We start from the raw sequence: 25,211 nt of genomic DNA on the forward strand, positions 1-25,211 counted from the left end.
TCCTAAATTAAAACTACAGTATTACTATTTTTGAAATCTGCTTTTTTTTCTAAAAAAATTATGTAACCAACTTCATTATCTCAAATGGAAATCTCATGTTTTTATTGCCTTTTTTGGTAGAGATTATTATTTTAAGACATATTTATCCTTGGATATTTTTCCCTAAACACAGATGTTATGGATCTATGGGCTGATAATTGTAAACTTATAAAAACAATAAATACAGTTTTAATGCTAAATAATTATGAGCTGTTTTTTGCATCTTGAAAAATGTTATACATCATCCATCACAACACATTTTCTAAAGCTGTTAGACATTTTCAGGAGAGCATTTTCGGGAAAAATCAAGAGAAGGTTCCCCATTTAAAGTTTCTCAGAAAATTTATAATTTCTGAAATCACAGTGGTAGCTATCTTGAGTTAATAACCCTGTATGCTACTGTAAAAACACAGTTGCAATATCAACTAAAATATGTGTGGGCAAAACAATGAGTCAAGTAATTGATCATCCCACTAGATCAAATTTACTGCAGGATGACTTTATTTTTTAACAATGTAATTTGTATGCATTTTTTTGTTTTGTTTTTATGCATACTTTAGGCAAAGAATTACGACTGCTTCTAATTAACCTAATAAATTTTAGTGACATGAAAACGTTTTTGGAAATTGTACAATTGTACTTGATGTAACTGATATGCAAGTTGTACAACAATGTTTTATTGTATACCAAACAAAGGCAAAGAATTTTAACTATTCATAAGGGACTTATAGATAAGGTAATTTTAGTTTGTTAAAACTTCCTATTGGGAATTTGCAGTATGAATGAGATTATGTTAGTACAAATGTTCTAAATATTATTTTATTTATTTTTTTGTTATATTTGAGTGAATATTTAACAATAACATAATTATTTTCAAATGAATTCATCACAAAAAGTAATGCAAATCAATATCAACACTGCTGAAAACTGCCAATAAGCTTTATTTTGATTATCCTTTGTGAGATGACGTTAAAACCTTGGCTCTGACATAGCATAGATCAGGTATCATATTAAACATACTCAAAGGTTTGTAAGGAAAAAAATGAGTATTTGCCTTTTGGAGTACCAGTGATTTGGTGAGAGCCAATAAACTGTTATGATGATTGGTGCTTTAGCCTAACAAACATCACTAGTTTTACTTTTAAAAAAAATTAAAGCACAGTTGTTTATCCAAATCTTCCATCAGTTTGAGATGAGTTATTCATGGTGAAGATCTACTGATTGTAACTACATTAGCTTCTTCTTAGCAAGAAATTTCTGACTGATGAAGGTTCTCCCGATGCTTGTAGAAATATCAGCTTCATGATTTGTTGTTTTTTCCTGCATTTTTGCTGAGTTTGGTACTTATGACCATCTGAACATAAGAACTTTTCCACTCGGACACTGTGAGTTTATGGTAAAGCAGGAAACTTTTAAGTCATGTCACTGTCATGTCATGTCACGGTTTTACAGTGTACTGTTATACGTCAACTAATAAAACATCACCTTAACTTCACAAAGAAATACAGTAGTAGAATATTAACAAAATGTAAACTTTCACTCGCTATTTTGTAATTTGGTCATCCCAAAGCAGATGCTGTATGGAGAAAAGTAACCTATAAAATATTTTTTAAAAGCTGTGCTACATACATAACTCATACATTTGACATTTTCTACACACTTCACTAACTAAAATTAATCTAAAAAATACTTTGAATAATAGAAATTCTTATGCAGGAATATTAATTTTTGCACACAGAATGAGATATTAACGTTCCATACAAACAGACAATACCAGATCGCTATCTTACCTGTAATCCTTACAGGCTAATACATGTAACATTTTTCAAAATTATTTATCTACAACATTATTTAATCATTTAATACAATGACTGAAACAATAATACATAATAATATTACATAAATTCCTGAGAAATAACAAAAAACAAGGTGTGAGGCGTATAACATAAGAAATCCAAACATTTGTACTAGAAGAATCAAATGCTCCTATACCTGATCACACTAGCAAATCAGTGATTTAATTCATCCCTTGCATTGTCTAAGCAGCAAGTGAAAATCCTAGGTACATGCGTAAAGGAATGGAATTTATTTAGTAAAGATCCTAAAATTTCATTGTATAAAAACAGAAATCCAAATTTTATGAATTACCTTATTATGGATAAATTAATTTGTTCCCTTTACAAGGTCTGTCCAGAAAGTAATGTCATACTTTTATTGTGAAGCGATTGTACATTGCAGCGAGCTCCATCATCCGCCAAGATCGATGGTGGTGTAATTCAACTACTGAGCAAGTGCTAGCTCAGTTGTCTCTGAGCTCTCGATGGGGAAGGAGGGGCGATTTTGTAAACCTCTGTTATGTCTCTTGTACAAGTCATGATGCAGCTCTCATTGGAACAAAGATACGCAATCAAGTTTTGTATGAAACTCAGGAAGTCTAATTCATAGCAGCAGAAATTTTTCTAATGGTTCATAGGTCTTCGGCGATAAGTGTTTACCACAAAGGCAAGTCTATAGATGGCACAAGACATTTTTGGAATGCCATGAATAGATCGACAACGAAGCCTGCCTCCCTTGAGGAGGTAGATGCACATCAACCTCCTCAAACGACGAAAATGTGACTCCTGTGAAAGAACTTTTGCAAACAGACCATCAAATGAGTGTTCATTTAATGGCCATCATGTTAAATATTCCAAAAACTATTGTCCATGAGATGTGACCAAGGTTTTGCACATGAGAAAAGTGTGCACGAAGCTTGCCCCAAGAATTTTGAGTGACAACCAAAAATCTTGCCAAGTGGAAATTTGTTAAGATGTTTTGGAAATATGTAAAAATGATCCTCACTTTTATCCAAAAAGTGATAACATTGTCCAAATGTTATCATGGGTGATGAAACTTGGATATTATATAACCCTGAAACGAAGAGGCAAAGTACTCGAATGAGCAAATGAGAGATCAAGACCATGTTCATTGTGTTTTTTGACTTCAAGGGGCTATTCCACCATGAGTTTGTACCTCCCAGGATAACCGTTAACTCTAAATTTTATTTAGAGTTAGGAGTTTAGTCCTCAAGAGACTGAGAGCAAGAATCCAGCATATCAGACCAGACATCAGCAGCGATTGGAAATTTCACCATGACAACACGCCACCCCACACTGCCTTTGCTGTGACCAGCTACCTGGCCAAATTTAATGTGGTAACGCTGCTCCAGCCACTCTACAGTCCCAACTTGGCTCTCGCAGACTTCTTTTTGTTTCCCCTTTTGAAATTCCCCTTGAAAGTACATAGTTACAGAGCAATTGACGACGTGAAAGCAGCTTGTAAAATGGCTGTAAATGCACTTCCTGAACAGGCCTTCCTGGATGCCTTCGGAGGTTGGAAATCCCACTGGCAGAGATGTATCGACGCAGGAGGACAATATTTTTAAGAATTTTAATGTACAGGTATTATTATTCTTATTATTATGTAAATAAATGTTTTTTTTTCATACTTGTAGACTTGGTGACATTACTCTCCAGACAGACCTTGTATGCTTTACAAAATTTTGTTAGTTCTTTTATTTACACGATGCTTGTGTTATCAATCAAAATTACTTATTTAAAGACTGGCAAAAGGAGATAATTTCACTCCAGGGTAGCAAAATTTAAAATTATTCTACTTGTTGAGCCTTACAGAGTTATTTTACCATAAAACTGTGACGAATGAAGAATTTTCTAAAAGCATTTAATAAACATGAGAAAGGCTTTTAATACTTAACTAAGGTTTTTCGTTGCAGTTTACAGTTAAATTTCAAGAGGGGTGGTATTTTCCAGTCTTGGAATGAGAAAGTTAATATGTGACCATATATGTGGTAGCAAATTGAATCTTTAAGAATTAGCAGCATGAGAGTCATTTAAAGATATTGTTGAAGGCTTTCTTGGATACAATAAAGCTGAAAATAATGATCTGTTGATAGAGAAACATTTTGCAAACTACAGAAATGTAGGTTGCAGAATATCATGGAAAATGTTTTTTACATTCTCAGTTTGACTTTTACCCTCCAAATTTGAACACTGTCAATGGTGTACGAGGAGATGAAGGCTGGTGGGATGAATATATGAGTAACTATTGCTGGTTTTTAAAAAGAGAAGACGTCTCAGTATGTAAAAAAAAAGAAGTAATATTTCAGTTAATAGGCATCATTTTTTGCAAAGTAGAGGCACAAATTTACATTTTATTTATTTTTCTCGCTTATGAGATGATATTTATTACAAAGAATACTTAAAAAGCGATTATGTAGATCATAATGCCACAAATTACATCAAATCCTGAAGTTAAAATTTTCTTGTTATTTTTATAGTTAAAAATAAAACCTGACATTAATAGAGAAAAACTGATTTGATTTTACGATTCAGCATAAAGAAGTAAATTTTAAGTTCACCTACTTGTGTTTCAGTTCTGAAAATTTTCTTTTAATTTGTAGACCAGTGTTATCAATATTGTTTAAATACTAATTAACTTTTAAAAAAATTCATCTTTAAATTCCTTTAAAATGATAAATATTTCTTTGATGATTAAACAGTTTTATTGTTGGTTTTTACTTGAGACCAACTACAAAAAAAAAATAAAATAAATAAATTTTATCTCATTTTATGAAAAGAGAGTCGAACAAGTCATGGTGGCATTGCAGATAGGAAGTTTAACTGGTGTAGTTCTATTATAACTCACCTCTTGCTTCTGCTTAGATTGCTCAAGTACTGAGGTTGGATTATATGTATATCAGTTTTTGTTTGATTTTTATATACAAGCACCCTTTTTTATATTTATTCATGCGTTGTGTTTATGTGTTTACTTCTTTATTTTAATACAGAAAACTGAAGCGCTCAAGAACTAAAATCTCTAAGCTCCAGATGTAAAAATCTAAAACTATGTGTGTATTACAATCAACAGTTGTCTTCAGTAGATACATATGAATTAGTAAAAGTAAATATAAATACAAAACCAAAACTTAAATAAAAATTTAAAAAAAGTACTAATAATAAATAAATTTAAAAAATGTAACTTGCCAAACAATACAAAAAGTGCTTCTACCTGTATAAAAAAAATAAAAAATAAATACATTACTAAACTATAATATAGTTGGTGAAATGAAAAGTGAAAGGTTATACTAGTCAAAACTTTAATAGATGGTTATAGACTTTTATCGTATAAGATTGTACAGACTAAAGACTAAATAGGAGTTTAGTCTTAAGGTGTATAAATAGGAGTTTAGTCTTAAGGTGTATATAATCTTTCAGTAAGTAACATTTTAGCTAACCTTTCTTCACTTATTTAAAAGACTATTTCAATTCTGTTTAAGATAACCTTTCACTTCTGATTTAGTATGTCTAAAGAAAAATGTGTCTTTTTTAGTTGACAATTGTTTTTAAGTTTCAGTTTTGTACTTGATTACCTTTTACCAACTCGTCTGTACTTACTGATGTTGGTAATGATATTCACCATTAAATTGAAATGTTCATCTAACTTTTATTTTTAAATGTTCAGCACGTTTCACTTTACCATTTTATTCAGTAATCATTCAACATAGCTCATTCTTTTTATTTCTTTTATATTTTTTGTTTTGTAATATACTTATTTTATTATATTGTTTCTAATTATTGATAATGATTATTTAATAAATTGAAAGTGGATTTCCTTTTAAACGTACACTTTTTTTAGAAATTATAAAAATTGCATGTTTACATTGACAATGTATAATTTTTTTATATATAAGTATGTATAATTAATTTATATTAAATTAGTATTTATATTAATTTAGGAGTATGTATAATTTTTTTGTTGTGTAATTAAATTTTTTTCTATTATTATATTTCTCAGTTTCTCTTAAATAATTAAAGATGTGGGACCCAACATATGGGTCCTGGCTTGAACAGATACATAGTTACGCATGAAATAGAGTTGAAGAAAATATACAATGGACTAAATGCATTGACGGAACTGTCTGCACCATTGATCCAAATCACGCAGGCCACGCAGACGGTTGTTATCTATAGAGAAGACGACATGGAACAAATGCTCTCTAAAGAACTCACACACGAAGAGCTCATAGAACTACTTCCAAAGAGATGGCCGAACGCACTGAGGACTAAATTAAATCTGGTCACTGAATTGCCTTTAGAGGAAGGTGACACCTGCAGTTTGAGCGACGTCATCAGAGTCCATGTGATTGACGACGACGAGTCCAGAAGACCTAAATACAAGGCTGGAGATATCTTAAAAGACGAGCAATCTGTATTTGGTGAACAAACAGAGGTGAGACAAAGCAAGTATAGAATATTTTATGATTCTAATATGGACGACAAAAATACAATGTATATTATATTAAAAGCTCTGAGGAGAATCTCGAGTAATACTACTAATTTGTCCTATATAGTGCCGAACAATAACATCGGCAATTATATGAAGAAGATTGTATCGTACTTGAATAGAGAAAAAGAGGACACGATAAAAGTTTAAAAGCCCTACATACTGATGGGGCTGCCACGCAGGTTAGGCCTGGACAAATACGTATCAAGAAGGCTACTCCACCTGCGGAGGATAGTAGGACAATAGTAGTTAGGTCTGAGGGAAAAACATATGCAGAGCTCCTGGGAGCAATGAAGACGGCTGTAGCTAGAGACGACGTTAAAGATGTAATCTCATTAAAAAAGGGAAAAAACGAAGAGGTTCTGGTCAGAATGCAGGGCTCAAAACGCGCTGCGGAGTTTTCGAGTATACTGAAAGATAAGGTGGCGGATCTAAAAGTGGATCTGAAGACTAGAGCTGGTTGGCGTACGACTGTTCATATTAGGGATGTCGAGAGTGACACCACTGAGGAGGAGATTTTGGCCAAATTACGGCAAGGATTGGCGATACTGACGAGGTTAAGATCTCTTCTATCAGACCAGGTTTTGCTGAAACCAAAAATGTGATGGTGATTACATCTTACAAGGCAGCCTGTAAAATGGTAGAACAACGGTTACGAATAGGCTGGGTAAATTGTAGAGCTTTTATAAGTGAAGAAGGGGAGAAATGTTTTAGATACTGGGGCACTGGCCATCGACGTCAGGATTGTAAAGGCCCGGATAGAACTAACCTCTGCTTTAATTGTGGTGGAAAAGGGCACCTGATAGCTAACTGCCAGGAACCTAAGAAGTGTCTTACATGTAATAGTCAAGAACACGAACAGGGGCTTGGCAGTGAATTAAAAACCAGAATGCTTAGAATACTGCAGGCTAACATCAACAGGAGTACGCTGTTTCACAATCTAGTCTCCAGAATAGTTGCAGAAAAGAATGCTGACTTTTTGGTTATCGAGCTGAATGTCTATAGGCTGCAAGATCCGGATGGCAGACAGACACGGAGGGAGACGTAGCTTTTAAGGATATCAGCCACAGAATTGCATGGAGACTAAGTTACAGAGGCAAGGGCATAGTGGCGGTAGAGACGTCTGTGGCGCTAATTGTAGGCGTATATATATCACCTAATGTTGATTGTAGAGTATTTAACAGTTCACTTGATGTGCTGCAAAATGTAGTTAACAACACAGATAAAAAGATTATTATGCTTGGTGATTTCAACAGCAAATTGGTGGCAACCGGTGGTCGACGCATGAATTAAAGAGGAGAATTGTTAACTGAACTTATGGAGACCGTTGGTTGCCATTGCATAAATGATGATACACCAACCTTTGAGGCCAGGGATCACACCTCCATTCTTGACCTAGCAATTTTGGATAACAGATGGAGGAGCCAACAGTGGAACTGGGAGATCCTCCAGCAGGACATAGCAAGCGACCATTATGCCACGATGTTGATTCTAGAGGACATTAGTTTCAAGAGTAATGATCAAACTCCTGTACTTAGATTTTCCGTTGATCAAATAGATGTGATAACCAACAGAGTGGCTGCCAGACTGTCAACGATGGAGAACTTTGCGCCAGAAGCATTGTCTAACATTATCAAGCAGGAAATGGACAGGGAGTCACGTAATGGAGTCAAAAAGCATATGGTTTATTGGTGGACAAGAGAGATAGCGTACCTGAGGCAGACGTTACAAGCTAAAAGACGCATCAAACAAAGACTCAGACTAGTAGGTGGGCAGAGATATCAGGAAGCATCCATTAAATACATGATGCTAGAAAAGCCCTTAATAGAACAATAAGGAGAGAAAAAAGAGAGCATTGGGCTAGGTTATGTGCTGATTTAGATAACGATCCATGGGGGATGGCCTACAAAATTATTACTAAAAGATTTGGAAGATGTCTTCCCGTTCTTACAGTCAGTGCACAAGAAGAAGAGGTACTTTTTAGCATGTGCGGTGGTGTGCCACAAGGCTCAGTGCTCGGTCCACTGTTATGGGTCCTGGCCTTTGATGGAGTCCTCCAGCAGACATACCCTGAAGGGGTTCAGCTTTTGGCTTACGCTGACGACTTGGCAGTACTCATTCAGGCCAAAACAATTGATGAGGTAAAGGATAAGGCAAATTCAGCACTCGAAATAGTCGGTAGATGCCTGCATTCAAGAGGACTAGAGCTCTCGGTGGATAAGTGCAAATATATCAAATTTACCGGTAGAAGGGTGTTGGAACCAGTGGATATATATATAGAAAAAAAAAATTTTTACCTTCTCAGGTATTGAGATACTTGGGAGTTACTCTGCAAAGAAATTGTCGTTTCACTGAACATGTGTTGAACGTCTGTCATAGCGCAGAGAAAACGATTAAAAGCTTGAACGTTATTATGTCAAAGCACAGAGCTCCTAGGGTATCGAAAAGGAGACTACTTGCGACAACCGTAGTCTCATCGATTTTGTATGCAGTTCCTGCATGGTGGCTCGCTATGACTATTAACAGGAACAAGGACAGATTAAAAAAGATACACAGGAGGGTATTGCTTGGAGTAGCATCCGCTTACAGAACGGTCTCGTATGAGACTGTGTGCTTTCTGGTGTGCCCCCTATTGATCTCATTGCTAGACACAGGGTTGAGAGGTTTTTAGGACGTGTGGATAATGAAGTCAGACAAGATATTAATAATATATGGCAGGAAAGATGGCTGCAGGCTGGGGTAGCCAGATGGACCAGATCCTTGATTCCTGATATAGTTAGATGGACAGGCAGACGCCACGGAGAAATAGATTACCACGTCACACAGTTTTTAACTGGCCATGGGTGCTTTAATGAATACCTCCACAAAGTTGGCAAAAGAGATCAACCTACGTGCATGTATTGTAACGAACGTGACGATGTAGAGCATACTTTCCTGAATTGCCAAAAATGGCAAATGCTAAGATACAATGCTGGTATTGAAGAAAAGACTCCGAGAGAGATAATAGATCATATGCTCAGTAGGGTAGAGAATTGGAGAAAGGTTGTAGAGTTCATAAGGTCAGTCCTTAAACAAAAAATTATAGATGAAAGGAATATGGATTTTTCGATTGTAGTTTGGGTGGACAGCTTCAGCGGTGAGAGCCAGCATGCTGAGGTGTGCTGGTTTCGATGAGCCGCTGAGGACTCCTTGGGTTGACTGTTAGGTTTTCTTAACTAAGTTAAAAAAGGGATAAAAAATCTCAAAAAAGCCAACCAGTAGGCCTGACCTGCCATGCCGGTTTATAGCCGGTAGGTGGGGAGGGCCTATTAGAGTAACGGACACTCCTCTGGGTGGCGTAATACCATCAAGTCGGTCCGGCCCAGGGGAGTAGAGAAGTAAAAAAAAAAAAAAATTAAAGATGTGAAAACATAAGAAAGTAACAGATTGTATGTCACGTAATAGTCCTTAAATATTATACTCCTTTTTTTATTCAGTACTCGATTGGAAATATATTTTGCGGCTTATATTGTGTTTCATTAAAAACAATTTTTATTTAAGCAATTTATTAACTATTTGTTAAGGTTTTACTTCCATCTTCTAAGTTCATATTTAAATATGTTTCTGGTATATTTTATTCACTTATGTGTGTATTTCTATCTACTAGAAAAATGTCTGACATAAAGTCACTTTTGTTTTGTATTGGGATAAAAGAAGTTCATTAAAAAAAATAATAAATATGTTTATTACAAAATTTTAATGCTATCAGACAACACAAGTTAAGACTTTTGATACGATGTTATGACTTGAAATAGTAAGATTGTGTAGGGTCTCATTTTCTTATGAATTTCTCATTTTCTTTTATAACTTTTTAACACATTATTTTTTAAAATTAAATTAATATAATTATTGACAAAAAACGGCTATCAATTAGGGTTAATCTTATTATTGATTGTACATCAACTATATGTGTAACCACCATTTGGCAGGCATACTGCCCTACCATTAGCCTATCCCAGTGGCCAACTTTTGAATTAAACAATTGAATCTGTCTTTTAGCAGATTCTCCAGATGTGTTGTGAGTAACAACACCTCTCTTTCTGCAATCCTAAGATTTTTAATGATATCTTTGAGAATTGATCCATAGTGTTTTGTTGCCATATTTACCAATTTTCTTGCAATACTGTTGAACTAACTTGTTAGCTAGTATCACAAAAATGGTTTACATTATTTACTAATATAATATTACTAATACAATATTTAAGTGCTATAAAATTACTCACCTCCGTCCTACATACAACTTAATACCATGTGAAAGAATAATGTTTGCACTTTCTTTTTAGCCTTTCATATCTTATCACACTTTTTTTGGAAAAGTGAGCAAATGAACACTATTCTTCAAAAAATACAAAATCAGACTTGATAAATATAGAATTATTAAAAAAAACTAGAAACACATCAAATTAAAAAAAATTATTTCTTGAAAATTAATAAAATTAAACTATAACAAATGTATTAAATCCATAAATTTTGACATGAAATAAAAATCTATGTTTAATAACATATGTTTAACATTTTGAAATAAATCTCAAATAATTATTTTGCTTTAGAAATAACAACATGCAGCACTTTGTTTAACAAAAAGGTATAAATGATGCCATTAACATAACTGCAACTATGACTGCGTTAGCACAGACAAGTAAAACGATTTCCTTGTCCATTATTGTTTATATAAATTCCATCAGAGTACATCCCAACCGCGGAGGGTGAAGAGACCCACCTTGTGATGTTACTGGTCGCCATACCACTCTTCGTTCCAAGCCCTGAGGGGCTTTACCAGAGCTTGTCTTTAGACCCTCTAACTGATTACATCTCAAAGTCATCAACCAGGCCTCGGCTGAGATGCCACCAATGTAAATGCCTTGGCAGACATTTGCATCAGTAAAATACAAATCAAATTTTGCCTTCACGTAGGCCTCAAACAGGTCTTCACATCCAACCTAACATGATTCCCGCAAACTAACTGCCCAAAACTGCAGAAGCGCGAACCCTGTGCCTAGTAAAGATTTGACAACACTGTTCGTGACTGTGAATGCCTCAGAAAACAAACGAGTTTAAAGTTAAATCAGTGTTATACTCATACCAATCAAAATTATGTTTTATGCAACATAGAAATTCAGACCTACACCCAAATAAGTCAACTAAATTAAGTCACCTTACAAGGGGGACGTAATCTCATTCCGGTCTGCAAAGGAGCCGGGGACAAACCGCACTCTCACCCAGTCCCATCATGGAGTGTCACGCAGCATTACCAAGTCTTAATCAGGACCGCCATCAACAGAACAAAGCCACACCCCTGGTCGCACGGGCTGCCATACCCTGGCAGCACGGCCACCCCCACCAATGGGAGTCCCAAATCAAATTGTAAACAATACCAATATAACCGTGGCACGATGCCAATGTGCCTACCTTCAACCAATCCAATGCCTAGGCCAGAACTCTACCCACCCGGGATCCTGCCACGATCAAATATTTTGACTAAACTCCCTCTGCAGACCTACACACTGCAAGGGCACAAAGAAAACCAGTCACTATAGACCATTCCTTGCGGATCATCCAGTTAATACGGAGATCCAGAAAGGAATGTATTCTCTCAAGTTCCCTAACAGCTCGTGAATGTTCGACCTCATATCAGGGACAGACGTAGAGGATGTGGCCCACTGTATCATCAGTTCCACAATCTGGACATTGACTCGAATCTACCAAACGAAATCTAGCCAAATTCGCCCAAAAGACACCATGCCTGGAGAGAAACTGTGTGATATACCGATTGGGGGAAACCCATCTAATCGCACCTAAATCAGACACTATAGGAAATATACCATGCGTATAGTGACCTGTGGGGGATTCGTCCCACCTGACCTACCAAGACACAAGGTCCCGGCCTTCAATCTCCTGCTTTCATTCTGACCTCAATAGGTTATTTACCTTGGAAATGTAGCATTCCTTACGCTCATTAGCCAAGAAAACTGAGTACAGGAAACACTAAAGCAAATACTTTTATTCTAAAAGTCTCTGCTTGGATGTAGCCCAGTGATCATTCACAGTGGCTTAAATACACATGCTGGATTACGTATAGGGAAATTAGATCATTTTAATGCGCTTGCACAGTGCATGAAAACAGGATATGAAGTGTTAAATTAGAGATAGCTCTGTGCCATTCATCATTTCTAAACACATGTTCTAGGTCAGGTGTAGTTAACACTTGAAGGGAGTGACTTTCAGAGCAATTTTCTATTCTTTCCTCAATTCATCTTATTTCATTTTCCCCTTGAGTCTCTTAACATGGTCTCAACATAGTTTTGTTCTTTATTGCCTTTGAATAGGTCTAGCATTTTTCATAAAATCCTGCAACGCAATCTAAATTCTTTTATTAATTCATACTATCTGAAAAATTAATATCAGTTTATTAGCATGTCTCCTAACAGCTCCTGTCTGAATTATCTAGTTGCATAGATCCAGAATTTAGGAACTCTTACTATTATTGAATTGGTAGCCAACAATAAGAATTAATAGAAAAATAAGTTTAGTTATAAGATTGATATCTTTTGGGGTGGATATGGGCAATCAGGCTCTAGTCCAATCGTTTGTCTGCCACGTCATATCCTAAAGTAATAAATTTTTAATTATTTTAATTCAAAATATACTATATATTATAGATTACTCTATAATGTTATATTGGATGTCCTCTGTTGTGTACATTCGATAGTAAATATGGACAAAATAACTGACTGGGTAAACTTCTCTTACTAGATAGCTGGGTAAGATTGCAGCTAACTATACTAAAACTCAAGCTGCTTGGTTACCCTTTCTTTCTTTTTCCTGTTTAGCCTCCGGTAACTACCGTTTAGATAATTCTTCAGAGGATGAATGAGGATGATATGTATGAGTGTGAATGAAGTGTAGTCTTGTACATTCTCAGTTCGACCATTCCTGAAATGTGTGGTTAATTGAAACACAACCACCAAAGAACACCGGTATCCACGATCTAGTATTCAAATCCATGTAAAAATAACTGGCTTTACTAGGACTTGAACGCTGGAACTCTCGACTTCCAAATCAGCTGATTTGGGAAGACACGTTCACCACTAGACTAACCCGGTGGTCTTGCTTGGTTACCCTGCCATTAAGTATATCTACACTACCATTGGTTTTATCATAATTAGGTTTGCCTTTGCAGAGAGCAGAGGTATGTCTAATCTAACAATTATGGTTAAATATTGCAACCTTATTGAGGCACTTTAATACTGCATAACAATGTGGCTCATGCAACACAATAGATTGCTGTTGAGTGGCCAGTTTTCCTCTTACTTTGAAGCTCCAATTGTTATGTGATCTCTATTCATTCCTTTCGAACAGTTAACATCTTGACACATAAGATGTTTTGTGTTCCACTGTTTGATACCTATGCTTTAGACCTCTAGCAAGAAGCAACTATATAGAACATTTTAGTTATATTGTGAACAGTAGAAATTGAAAATGAGGTAATAATTTTTTTTTTAAATAAAAAAAATTATAAAGGCTTTTTGTTGTAAAAGAGTTTTTTGTATTTGTGGTTTCTTTAGGATAAGATTTTATAAACAGATGCAAATTTACTTAATTTTTTGATAAAGCACTTGTGTTATCCATTTCTCTTTTTAACACTGTATTTTTTTCTTTTCCGTAGGAAGATAACTTAGCAGACTGTGATGAAAGAAGTATTCGGGAAACGCATTCAGTTAACAGTGGTCAAGTATGTTGACTTATATTTCAGAATTTAATTGTTTGTTCTCTATCCATCTATTTTCTTTATGGTAAAGCAAACAAAGTAATACTGATGTTCTTTAATTCTTTGACATTGGTGTGTCCTCTTTTTTTTAATGTTTTCTATTTGATTTTCACTGCATGGCATTTAAACAAACATATCCTTGGATTTTTGCTTTGAAAATAATTTTTACATTAATATGATCTTCTGTTGCTCTAGCATTTCACTTTAAGAGTTGTTTTACATTCATACCAGTAAGTTATTAAAGATTTGTTGATTTTTTCAAAGTTTGTGTTTTATCCTTGGAAAGTTCCTGTAAATTTATCTTATGCCTGAATACTGTTTGTGTCTTAGTAATTTTAGAAAAAAAAATACAGAAAAATTTTTTTATAGTAGTTATTTTACCTCCACCCTAGAATTTAGCTAACTAATGTTTGTTAGAACTATTATAGTTTTATCGGGTTGTACGCAGATATTGTTATTAGTTACAATGTATATACTTTTGAGGAAGAAGAAAGAAAGGAGTACCATAACTTGGCTAATGACAACTTTCTGGTACCATTGACTTTAAAACCATAGCCTACTTAATGGTCTGATCTTTTGAATCATCTTTTCTAAGATACATAATAGTGAGAATTGCTATATTAACAATAAGAACATGAACTGACGTTTAATTCAAGGAAGTTTGTTTTTAATCCCATTTAGAATTCAGATTTATTTGTCTATCATTTTGTGTCACTGTTAGTCATATGCTACAGTGATCTACTGCTTTAATACTAACCACTATTGAAATACTAATCTATATCATAAAAGAGTTCAGGAAAGTTGATTAATATTTTTTCAGGTTCTCATGAAAAGTGAAAAGGGTTAATAAAAAAAAGTGTTGATCATAATACCGATGTTTCATGTAACTGTAAAAAATGGGATCACTGTAATTGAAATATTCTAAAATGAATATTATTTTTAAAAATGTAGAACTTGAATGTACTCACAATGAATAATAATGAACATAGAATACATAAATTCATTATTTATTATAAAAATAATGTTAGTTTTTAATAATCCACCAGAGAGTGTTAGACGTATTCATTTCTACAAGATAACTTACAAAAATTAATGTTATGTGTTCAGATCATATTTAACCCTGGTAGTAGCATGGGTTTTAAATTTTATAGATTTGTAGCAATAATTTTTATTTTCTAATTATTAAGTTGTAATTATAAAAAAGTAAGTTCTCTTTAGTTACTGTTTTCACTTTGTAATATAAATTTGGTATTTAATAAAAAGCAATTCTTGTCACTCATTTCATAAATTTCATTAATAGATCAAGGTCTACACTGTTTCAACTTGTTCAGTTTTTGGTCAAGGTTTTATTTGATTTATTGGTGGACCCTTTATTTTAACAGATGTAAAACTGAATTCGAATGTTTTCTTTTCGGTTGGCATGGTTACATAGTTTTTGATTTATTAATACTTTTTCTCAGTGTAATGTATCGAGGACATATTATCAATTTGTTATTTTATCTACAAATATGTTCTTTATACTTTATAATGAAATAATTGTAGAGAAAATAACAAACTGAGAATATGTCCTCATTATACTACACTGAGAAAAAGTATTAATAAAAAGAAAACCGAAAAGAAAACATTCAAATTCAGTTTTACATCTGTTAAAATAAAGGGTCCACCAATAGATCGAATAAAATCTTGACCAAAAACTGAACATCCTCCCCCAGCAGTCGGCAACGGAGTAGTTGACGACACTCAATCTGCAATATAGAGATCTTATTAGTGTTGTCAGGGTTGGGGGGTAATGGGCAGAAGAGCAAGCTTAGAGATAGGTCTTGTCAGAGTACAAGTAGTGCTTTTAAGTGTAACCACTCGAGTGTCCATCCTTTCCCTTTCCAGGGTGGAGAGCAAGAATACAAGCGAGCGGCCATTTTGAAGGAGGAAACCGCTCATCCGTGAGTAGGACCAAGGAACCAATTGAGATGTTGTGAGTGGGGTGGTGCCACTTAGAGAAGGACTGCTGCTGTTGAAGTTAACTAGCTGACCAGGTCTTCCAGAACGACTGTAAACGTTGTTGAATGAATTGCCATCGAGAGAGTCTAGAGTTTGGAAGCTGGTGCGGAGAAGGTCCTGGTTTCGTGATGGGAGCCTCACCAATGAGAAAGTGACCTGGAGTGAGGGTTGAGAAATCGTCCGGGTCCTCTGAGAGTGGTTCGAGCGGCCGAGAGTTGAGTACGGCCTCAATTTGAGCTAGAAGATTGCTGAGCTCCTCGTACGTCAGCACAACGTCCCGGACCGTGCGAGCTGATAACTTAACCGTAACTTCATTGATTTCACTGCTGCTTCCCTCTTTCCTCCAAAATGGGGAGCACTAGGAGGAATGAACAACCACTGAATACCATCGTTGAGTAACTGAGATGATAGAGCTGCATGCATTTTCCTGAGTTCCGCGATAAAACAGCCGATTTATTTGTCGATCCGCTCCAAGGAAGTTGGTTCCACAATCGGAAGATAAAGGTTGGCAGCGACCTCGTCGCGAGAAGAACTGCTGACGTGACCATGCACAAAAAAACCACCAACCAGCCGTTGAAGGACTTATGTCCGCGATCTTTCCAAGTCTTAATAGAAATTGGACCTGCATAGTCAACTACCGTGGAGAGAAAGGCACGAGCGGGATTTACCCTGCATGCAGGAAGTTGACCCATCAGTTGTTGAGCTCTGTGACCCCTAAAGCGAGCGCAGCCCACACAGTTGAAGATGAAAGAGCGAACCGGCGCACGGCCACCGAGAATACAGAAGCAACGACGAAGTTGAGCTAGAGTAAGCCGAGTTCCTCCATTGAGAGTCTGCAGATGAGCGTCCTGGATAGGTAGATGAGAGAGTCGAGCGTGACAGGCAATTTGATGACATGCTTGGAGTCTTCCGCGATGGAAGTGTGCTGGAGACGGCCACCAACTCTAAGTACACCACTCCGATCAACAAATGTGGTGAGGCGGGTGAGCGGGTTCGATTTTGATAGTTTACGGCCCTGAGCAAGAAGTTTGAGTTCAGCAGCGAAATGAGTAGCTGGAGCGGACCCAGAAGTACTGAGCGGCCTCCAGGTCAGCCGGCGAGAGCAGAGAGGAACCGGGAAGGCACCGGAACCGGGCGAGAGTACCTTGACAATTAGCCGTGATACGCAAGAGTCGAGAGAGCGATTAATGTCGGTCTAATAAGTCCCAATCTTGCAGCGACGAAAAAGATGCTAGGAAGACCCCTGAGACCTCCTTGAGGCGTATGGTTGGATCAAGAGTAACCTCGAGCATAGGCCAATTAGACGATATTCGAGTGAACCAAGGAGGGCCGGACCACCGTAAAAGTAAAGTGAGTAAAGTAAAATAAGTGAGTTGAGCTGCTGTAAATCATGTTGATGCGCAGTCTGCGGGGGTTTCCTTCCCGGGTATGAGCCGCCATTGAGCAGTGGGCGTGAGCTCATGAATGAGGGCAACTCGATTTCGGACGAACTCCTTCCATCGAGGAGAGCTGATCCAGGCGAGAGTTACGGAAGAGTCGGACAATAGAAACACTGGCATGTCAGGCTTCTTGAGTTGATCGGTAACATGCTGAACGAGTCGGCTGAGGAGAACGGCAGCCGAGAGTTCCAATCGAGGAATGGTGAGCCGTTTGAGCGGGGCCAGCTTCGCCTTTGAAAAATCCGTGGAGTTCTGGAGACGATGAATGCATAAGTCCGAGCCATCGAGGAATTTTAAGGTCCACAAGTTGAGCCACATCAGACTGAAAGTTTTTCCACTGAGTGCTCAAGTGAGACGGAATAACGTCGTCCCACTGGAGTTTACCGATCCATAACTCCTGAAGGAGGATCTTAGCACGGATCACAACTGGAGCGAGGAAACCGGAGGATCAAAGATTCGAGCCACTTCCGATAAGATATTGCGCTTAATGAACTGTGGGTCTCTTGAGGAGAAGTATAGAAGTTGAAGTGGTTGTCCGCGGAGCTTTAGAGCAAGCCCAAAATTTTCTTATTGGACTGATCAAAGAGAATCGTGGATTGATCCTCTGAATGCGACGAGGACTTCTTAAGAAAGGCTGATGAATTGCTTTGCCACTTGGCGATCGGAAACCCGCCTGCAGAGCAGAGCTTCTGAACTTGCTGAGCAACGCTAATGAGCTTTTATTTGGAGTCTGCTCCCCCGCAGATGTCTACGTATCGGCCAGAGACGATAGGATCGATAGCGAGAGGAAACCGATAAACCGAATTGTAGAATCTGCTGTAGAGAGAATGAATTGATGTCGTCGCGCCCACAAAAGCACGTCGAAGATGTCTCTTTGAAGTTTCGCCCCAGGATAAACGATATCATTGAGTGTAAATCCGTTTGAAGTGGCACTGGATCCGTTGAATACCACTCTGAGTTTAGTGGTAGAGCTATGCTCCTTGAGGACTCCTTGGTGTGGAAGGTAATACGATCCCGTCTGGACCGATGGAGCGGTTGAAAGTCTTCTCATATGGCCCAGGCGTTCATATTCCTCAAGGAATTATGTGTAGAGGCAAGCATATTCTGGATCACGATGAAGGCGACGCCGAAGCTGATTGAGCCTAATCTGGGAGATAGAGTGAGAGTTACCGAGAGCCAGAACTACCCAACCGAACTTTGTGAGCTGAGCGACTGGAGAATCTGCCGTTGGCTTGATAATCTGCGGCTCCATAACATGACTGTAGACTGGACCCAAGGAGAGAAAGGATCCAAGTCTTCCGGGTCAGAAAAAGAACGGACCATGGCGTCATTTTAGAAGTCGTAAGTGAGCGGCAGGCGAAGCAGCTGCTGGAGACCGATGTTCTGGTGAATAACGGGCTGAAGGCTCAGTTGCTGGCCGAGCGGAGGCCGCAGATATTGGTGTATGATATGCCAAGGGCAACAAGGGTAGAGGAGCTCGAGATCCTCAAGGCCGTGCATGGTCAAAATCCGTTATTGGATATGGCCGTCGAAGATTTTCTTCGCGAAACCAAGGCAGCTGGGAAGGAAGGAAGCCCCAAAGATTCACTGGATGTTGGAGACCTCGCCAAAGATCCTGCAGGTCTTGGTGGCCGGTGGACGTTTGTTTTTCGGGTGGACCTCATGTAGAGTCGTCGACCATATAGATGTCGCCCGATGCTTTAAGTATCAGGGAATTGGTCATACCTCTCTCCGCTAAGAGCACAATTGGAGATGTGTGGTCACTTTGCTCTTCTGGGGCACAGGGCAGCCAATTGCCCTGCCAAGTCTGCGCCGCCTGTACCTTGGTGAAAGGCAGCAATGTTGGACACCGGATTGGGGGTAGGCAGTGCAAGGCGTATGATATTGCCCGGGCGAGAGCTGTGAAAAATACAGCTTATGGTGACGTCTAAACTGGGAGAAGCCTTTGACGACGGACTGCACCATGTTGAATGTTTGCGCCTGGGGCTGTTGAATCTGCATCATGTCCAGGCGGCCACCAGTGAAGCCATGAGGCTCCTTGAGGAGTACAACCTCGAGGTCCTCTTGGTCCAGGAGCCGTACACGGACGGGGATAGGGTGGTCGGCTTCCACGGAGTGGATGTTATTCATTCTCGCGGGGGGACGGTCGCTCTTCCGCGATCGTAGTTGGCGCAGATTGTTGGGTGTCTTCTGGATACCCCATTGATCCGATGAGCAATTCACCGTCATGCGAATCACGAGTGGTACGCTCGATGTTGTACTAATGTTGGAATACTTCCAGCTTGGATAGAGTATCGATGACTTGCGGGCGAAGTTGGGCAGGATTCTGGACGGTCTCCCAGGCACTAGAGTGCTGGTGGCTCTGCACGATAATGCCAAGTTTTCCGCCTGGGGTTCACCATTCACTGACCCCAGAGGTGCTGGTATTGCACAGTTTGTAGAAGCCAGTTACCACACTGCTGTGGGAAGCCAACTTAGAGATATATATGGCTGACCACCAGCCAATTAAGGCTTCAAGCGCTTTAATATGGTGGAAAGGTACTTGTTGGCATTTAGCAACCTAGGCGTAGCAGTAAATTGCTTTCTAGATGAAATAAATTTTAATTTATGAATGTCATATATGCTTTTAGTAGTTGACGGGGTGTGCCTACCCATTTTAGCTAATATATGACAAGTGAGCGGTTGTGACACATAATATGGTGGTGTATGGCACCGCGCTTAGTCTGCTCACACTGTTGGGTAATTGGGTAAGCTCTAGGAGCTATTTAGAAACTGGTCGCTAAACTGTTCGAGGCTCAGTTGCCATTTGTAGCACATATATTCAGTCTTATGCTTTAGGGCGACTGAATGGGGTAATGGTGGGAGAAATGCCAAGTAAACCAAATGACTGTAGACATCAGCACCCAAAAGAATGCAGACAGGAGCTAAGAGAATTAATTCATGATCCGCGAGATCTAATCTTTGGAGATGTGGCCACTGTATAGTAGAGAAAATTGAAAAAGAAGGCAGAGAGGAAGTGACCTTGTTGAGAGTGATCACTGAGCAGTTGAGAGTGAAGGATGAGCTGCACCACATCAGATGAACGCCCAGAAAAGATACCACCAACTCCAATGATCGACATAAAGGACTGCATGCAAGGAAGATTCAGGCGTTTACCAACCTGTTTGGAAATTAGAGAAAGTTCTGACCAGAGTCCAGTAAAACTCTTACTTGCTGATGTGAGCCGTTGGCCGTGATGAGTATGACCTAACAGGTGGCCAAGAGCACTCCCATTCTAGAGCTGGAGTCCTGGAGAGGGTTGGTGGGCCTCTCCTGGAAGGTGAATCCTCATTTGAGATTTAACTGTCCTTGTGATGATACGGTGAGCCACTGCATTGACTCATGTTGAAGCTGGTGTAAGAGTCTGAGTCTGCTGGTTGGGAGGCACGGATGAGCGACATGCCTGCAGATGATATCAACGCAGACAATTGTAGCAAAAGCCTTGCTGTGTGACAAACTGTCGGCGTTCCGATGCCGAGAGCTGCTGAAAAGAGCAGTAGTGTGCTATGTAATGATCACCCTAGCGGTTAGGGTGATCATGTAATGATCACCCTACTTTGATCTGCTACTTCGGCTAGGGCCTAGCCGAAGTAGCAGGAGAACCGTTCAGTACCTGATGAATTCCCATCTTGGGCTGAGCTGGGTAGATTGGACGCACTGGTGGCATGAAACACCACTTGTGTTGAGTGTGACGTCTGCCGAGAAGAATGATAGTGGTTCTGAGATAAACCAGTAGGCCGAGCATCAATTTGTACAACTCCTTGAGCTTCTACAGCCTCCATGGCATAAGCTCAACCTTCGAGAAATTTGAGCAGCTCCGACAGGGACAGGAAAATTGTGGATTGGCTGATTTTGTATTCTCAAGCCTCAAGGAGTGCTGGGCTGTGCTTCTTACTGATGATGATCGCAAGAAAAGTGTCACAGTTATCCACTGGAACCTGAAGAGTGTTGAGTGATTCAGTGGTAGTACAGAGCAACCTGTTTAAGTGGCTGGCTGAATGGATATCCATGGGTTGAGCATCGAGCATCCTGGTGATTTGCGTGGAGATGAGCAGGCGTGGGTTGTCGTAGTAAGCAGAGACTAATCCCTAGGTGATATTTAAAGAGTCATCTGTGTTCGGGAGATGGTTGATTAATTGAGCAGCCTCAACCTTGAGACAGGTCCTTAGGTACTGCATTTTCACAACTCTGGGGAGGTGCGTATTGTTGCCCACTAATGAGTTACAAAGGTCCTAGAAAGAGAGCCTTCCTGAGAACTCCCCTGAGAACTGAGGAATAACAATGTGCGACAGAGTGCCTTTAATCAATGGCTTGTTGAAGTGAGTAGCTGTGGTGTTATTTTGCCAAAACGATTCTGAGACGTTGACATTGTCACCCTTCTGTGTGATACCTTGAATGAGCAAGGTCCGAGCGAGCGAATAATTAAGCATGCAGGTCTCATCGACTTTATCCTTGACATACACGTCCTTGATGATAGCTGGGTTCGTTGAACAGAGCAACTTCTCATGGAGGTCATCAAATCGAGACTAACTTGGACTGGTATTCTGATGCTTCCATGGTGAGAAAGGTGACCGACTTGGTTTCACTGGCTATGGATTCGATAAATGATGTCCAGCTCCATTGGAGCACAATCCAACTGGCAAATGATATAACAAATATGTAGTGCTGACGTGAATACATGAGCTGTCAGATGACTATGTTTTATTTCGGCTTCCATGAACACTCTCCAAAATATTCAACAATACCCAAATCCGACCCAGAGGACCAAAAAAATGTTTGAGAGAAATCAAGAGTCTGGCCTTGGTAGTGATTTGAAAACAAATTGCTACCCAAGGCCAGATTCTCAATTTCTCTCAAACACTGGTTATTTTGTACTGGTTATTATATATTATACTGTTATTATATATTATATTATATATTATAATTATACTGGTTATTATATATTATATATTATACTGGTTATTATATATATTATTATTTGTACTGGTTGTTTTATACTGGTTATTTTGTAATCACTTAGATGATATAAAATGGCTTATTTTCATTTCATATCTTCCCTGTACATTTATCTTAAACAATAATAATATTTTTGGCCCAAAATGTTTTTCTAAAAAAATACCCCATTCTAAAGTAACAGTTATCCTTTTTTATGTTTAAAAAAATTAATATGTAGTTATAGTTAACCCGAGAGTAAGTCTATTTATTAATTTCCATAATAATAAATGAGGATTAAGATACACATTTTTGGATTTACATATATTGAGAAAGGTGTATGAATGATGTAATAATTTTTTAACTAAATTTGTCTGTTTAGAATTGTATGAATTTGTTATAAAACCCAGAATATTTGTACTGTAATAAATTGGAGCAAATTTACCTAATGGTAGCCATTAAAAGTCAGTATAGTGTTAAATTTTTTTAGAACTTAATATTTTTATATTTAATATTTATCTGTTTATTTTTTTTTTTTATAGCCTTGTGATGATCACACTGCTCGCCAGTATCACTATCACCAGTCACATCAAGAGCACCCACAAAATCAACAACAACAACAGCAGTCACAGTATTATGACAGACGACTTGCTGATCGACCACTAAGACCACCTTGCAATGTTGATCAAAGAGTTCGTCCTATAAATCACCAACCACCTTATCATAGACGACCAACAACAAGAGTTAGTATGTGTTTACATTGGAATAAATATCCGTATTTTTGTCCCTGAAGTTACTTCTTTTTGGTTTAAATATTAGAATCCAGAATAAATGTTACTAGTAGAATATGCAAGGAACTGCTGAATGGCTATCAAAATTTTTATTCTATTTATAATCAGCTGGTTTGATCAATAAACTCAATAATAACAGGATACTGTGAAATTACTCCACGCTGTTTGGTATATGTATTTTCCTGTTAAAGCCCATCAGGGCTAGAAACGGGGAGGTGGTGTGGAAACTGGAATCACCACAAGGTGGGTGTCTTCCCCTACAGGGTTGGAATCTTTGATATATGTAGATCTATAGTATTTAGTATAGTATATAGATCTATAGGAGTGAGTTCAGTATATATGTTTGGCTGTGGGTATATCATCCTGTTTTCATACCCTCCCATTTTCAATGATGCTACTCCTGGAGACGTTTCATATGTTGTGGAACCATAAGTTTAACCCTTGATGCAAAAGTAAGACTGGTCCTTCTTCTTCCTTCATTGAATTTAATTGTATCAGATTATATTTGGTTGTATCCTGTATCAGTCATTCAAAGAAAATTTTATTTATTTTCATGTGCTGATAGGAATTCAGCTTACTTCTAAAAATGATTTGAAAATTAATCATAGTAACTGATGAAAAGTAGTATTTAAACATGTAAACTGGTATGATTTTTGTTTTACTAAAACTTTTGCTTTGGTTATATGAATTAAGTGACATCTTTTGGGTACCACAGGATGTTAGGTAATTCAAGAATCTTATATTAGTTACCTCAACTGTATCTACAAGGTTTGATTAAAAAAATGTAGAATTTTAGTTTTTCTAAAAAAATTTTTATTTATTCATCAATATTGATTTTGTCACCTTTGAAGTATTCTTCTTCAGTTATAATACATTTGTGCCAGCGCTTTTTCCAATCTTCAAAGCACCTCTGAAACACAATTTTTGGTATGGCGGTTTAGCTCCTTCAGTGATTCTGTATTTATCTCTTCAGTGTTGGCAAAATGTCATCCTTTCATGATTCTTTTCAGTGTGGAGAATAGGAAGAATGGTCTCAAGGGACCATGTCTGGCGAATACAGAGGCTGAGGCATATTGTTGTTGTTTTTGGGCAAAAATTCACAAACAAGCAGTAAAGAGTGAACAGATGCATTATCATGGTGCAATTGCCATAAATTGTTTCAGTGCAAATCCGGATGTTTTTTTGGATTGCCGTTAAAATCACACTGATCAGAACAGTCACATTCGATCAAACTTGACGAGATTTTTCAATTTTGGCTCTTCAGGATGCTTCCATTGGGACGATTGGGCCTTAGTTTCAATGTCATACTCTTACACCAATGTTTCATCACCAATTGACCCATTTGAGAAGTTCTGGATTGTTCACTTCATTCAACAACTCCTGAGCAGTGTTCATTCAGCACTGCTTTTGGTTGAAATTTTTGCTGCCACACATTTCATGCCCAAAACATCTGAAAAAAAGTGCTTGGCATGAGCCAAATGATACGCCAACATCATCGGTAACCTCTCTGATAGTGATTCAGCGATTGTCCGTAATCATTTTTTTCAATGTTGTCATCGGTTGTTGTGCTGAGACGTCCAGGGCGCTTGTCATCTTCTGTGCCTTCATGGCCCTCTTGGAAACGTTTGTACCACTTGTAAATGTTTTTTTTTTATTCATGAAAGAATTGCCAAAAGTAACATTCAACATTTCCAATGTGGTGCTACACTTTACATCATTATTAAAGCAAAATTTAATATAAATTCTTTGTTTCATTTTCTCCACAAGTTTAAAATCACCAACCATACCAAAACACATTTAACCTTTTCAGCAGCTTGTAATAAA

At 37.9% G+C, this 25,211-nt stretch overlaps 1 protein-coding gene across 3 annotated transcripts in view; it reads left to right on the top strand.

Moving 5' to 3' along the window:
• The window catches only part of LOC142323155 (uncharacterized), a 132,152-nt gene that overhangs the window by 93,662 nt on the left and 13,279 nt on the right, over positions 1–25,211 (top strand). For 2 of the 3 annotated variants that reach the window (XM_075362430.1, XM_075362432.1), the window contains 2 exons: positions 14,087–14,152; positions 23,139–23,339. In XM_075362430.1, coding sequence (XP_075218545.1) covers positions 14,087–14,152; positions 23,139–23,339 — 267 coding nt within the window. Of the gene's footprint in view, positions 1–14,086; positions 14,153–23,138; positions 23,344–25,211 lie in introns of all 3 variants that reach the window. The other variant, XM_075362431.1, reaches the window with a different exon arrangement.

The sequence above is a fragment of the Lycorma delicatula genome, chromosome 4 (assembly GCF_047948215.1).
Source record: "Lycorma delicatula isolate Av1 chromosome 4, ASM4794821v1, whole genome shotgun sequence".
In the NCBI taxonomy this organism is placed as follows: domain Eukaryota; kingdom Metazoa; phylum Arthropoda; class Insecta; order Hemiptera; family Fulgoridae; genus Lycorma; species Lycorma delicatula.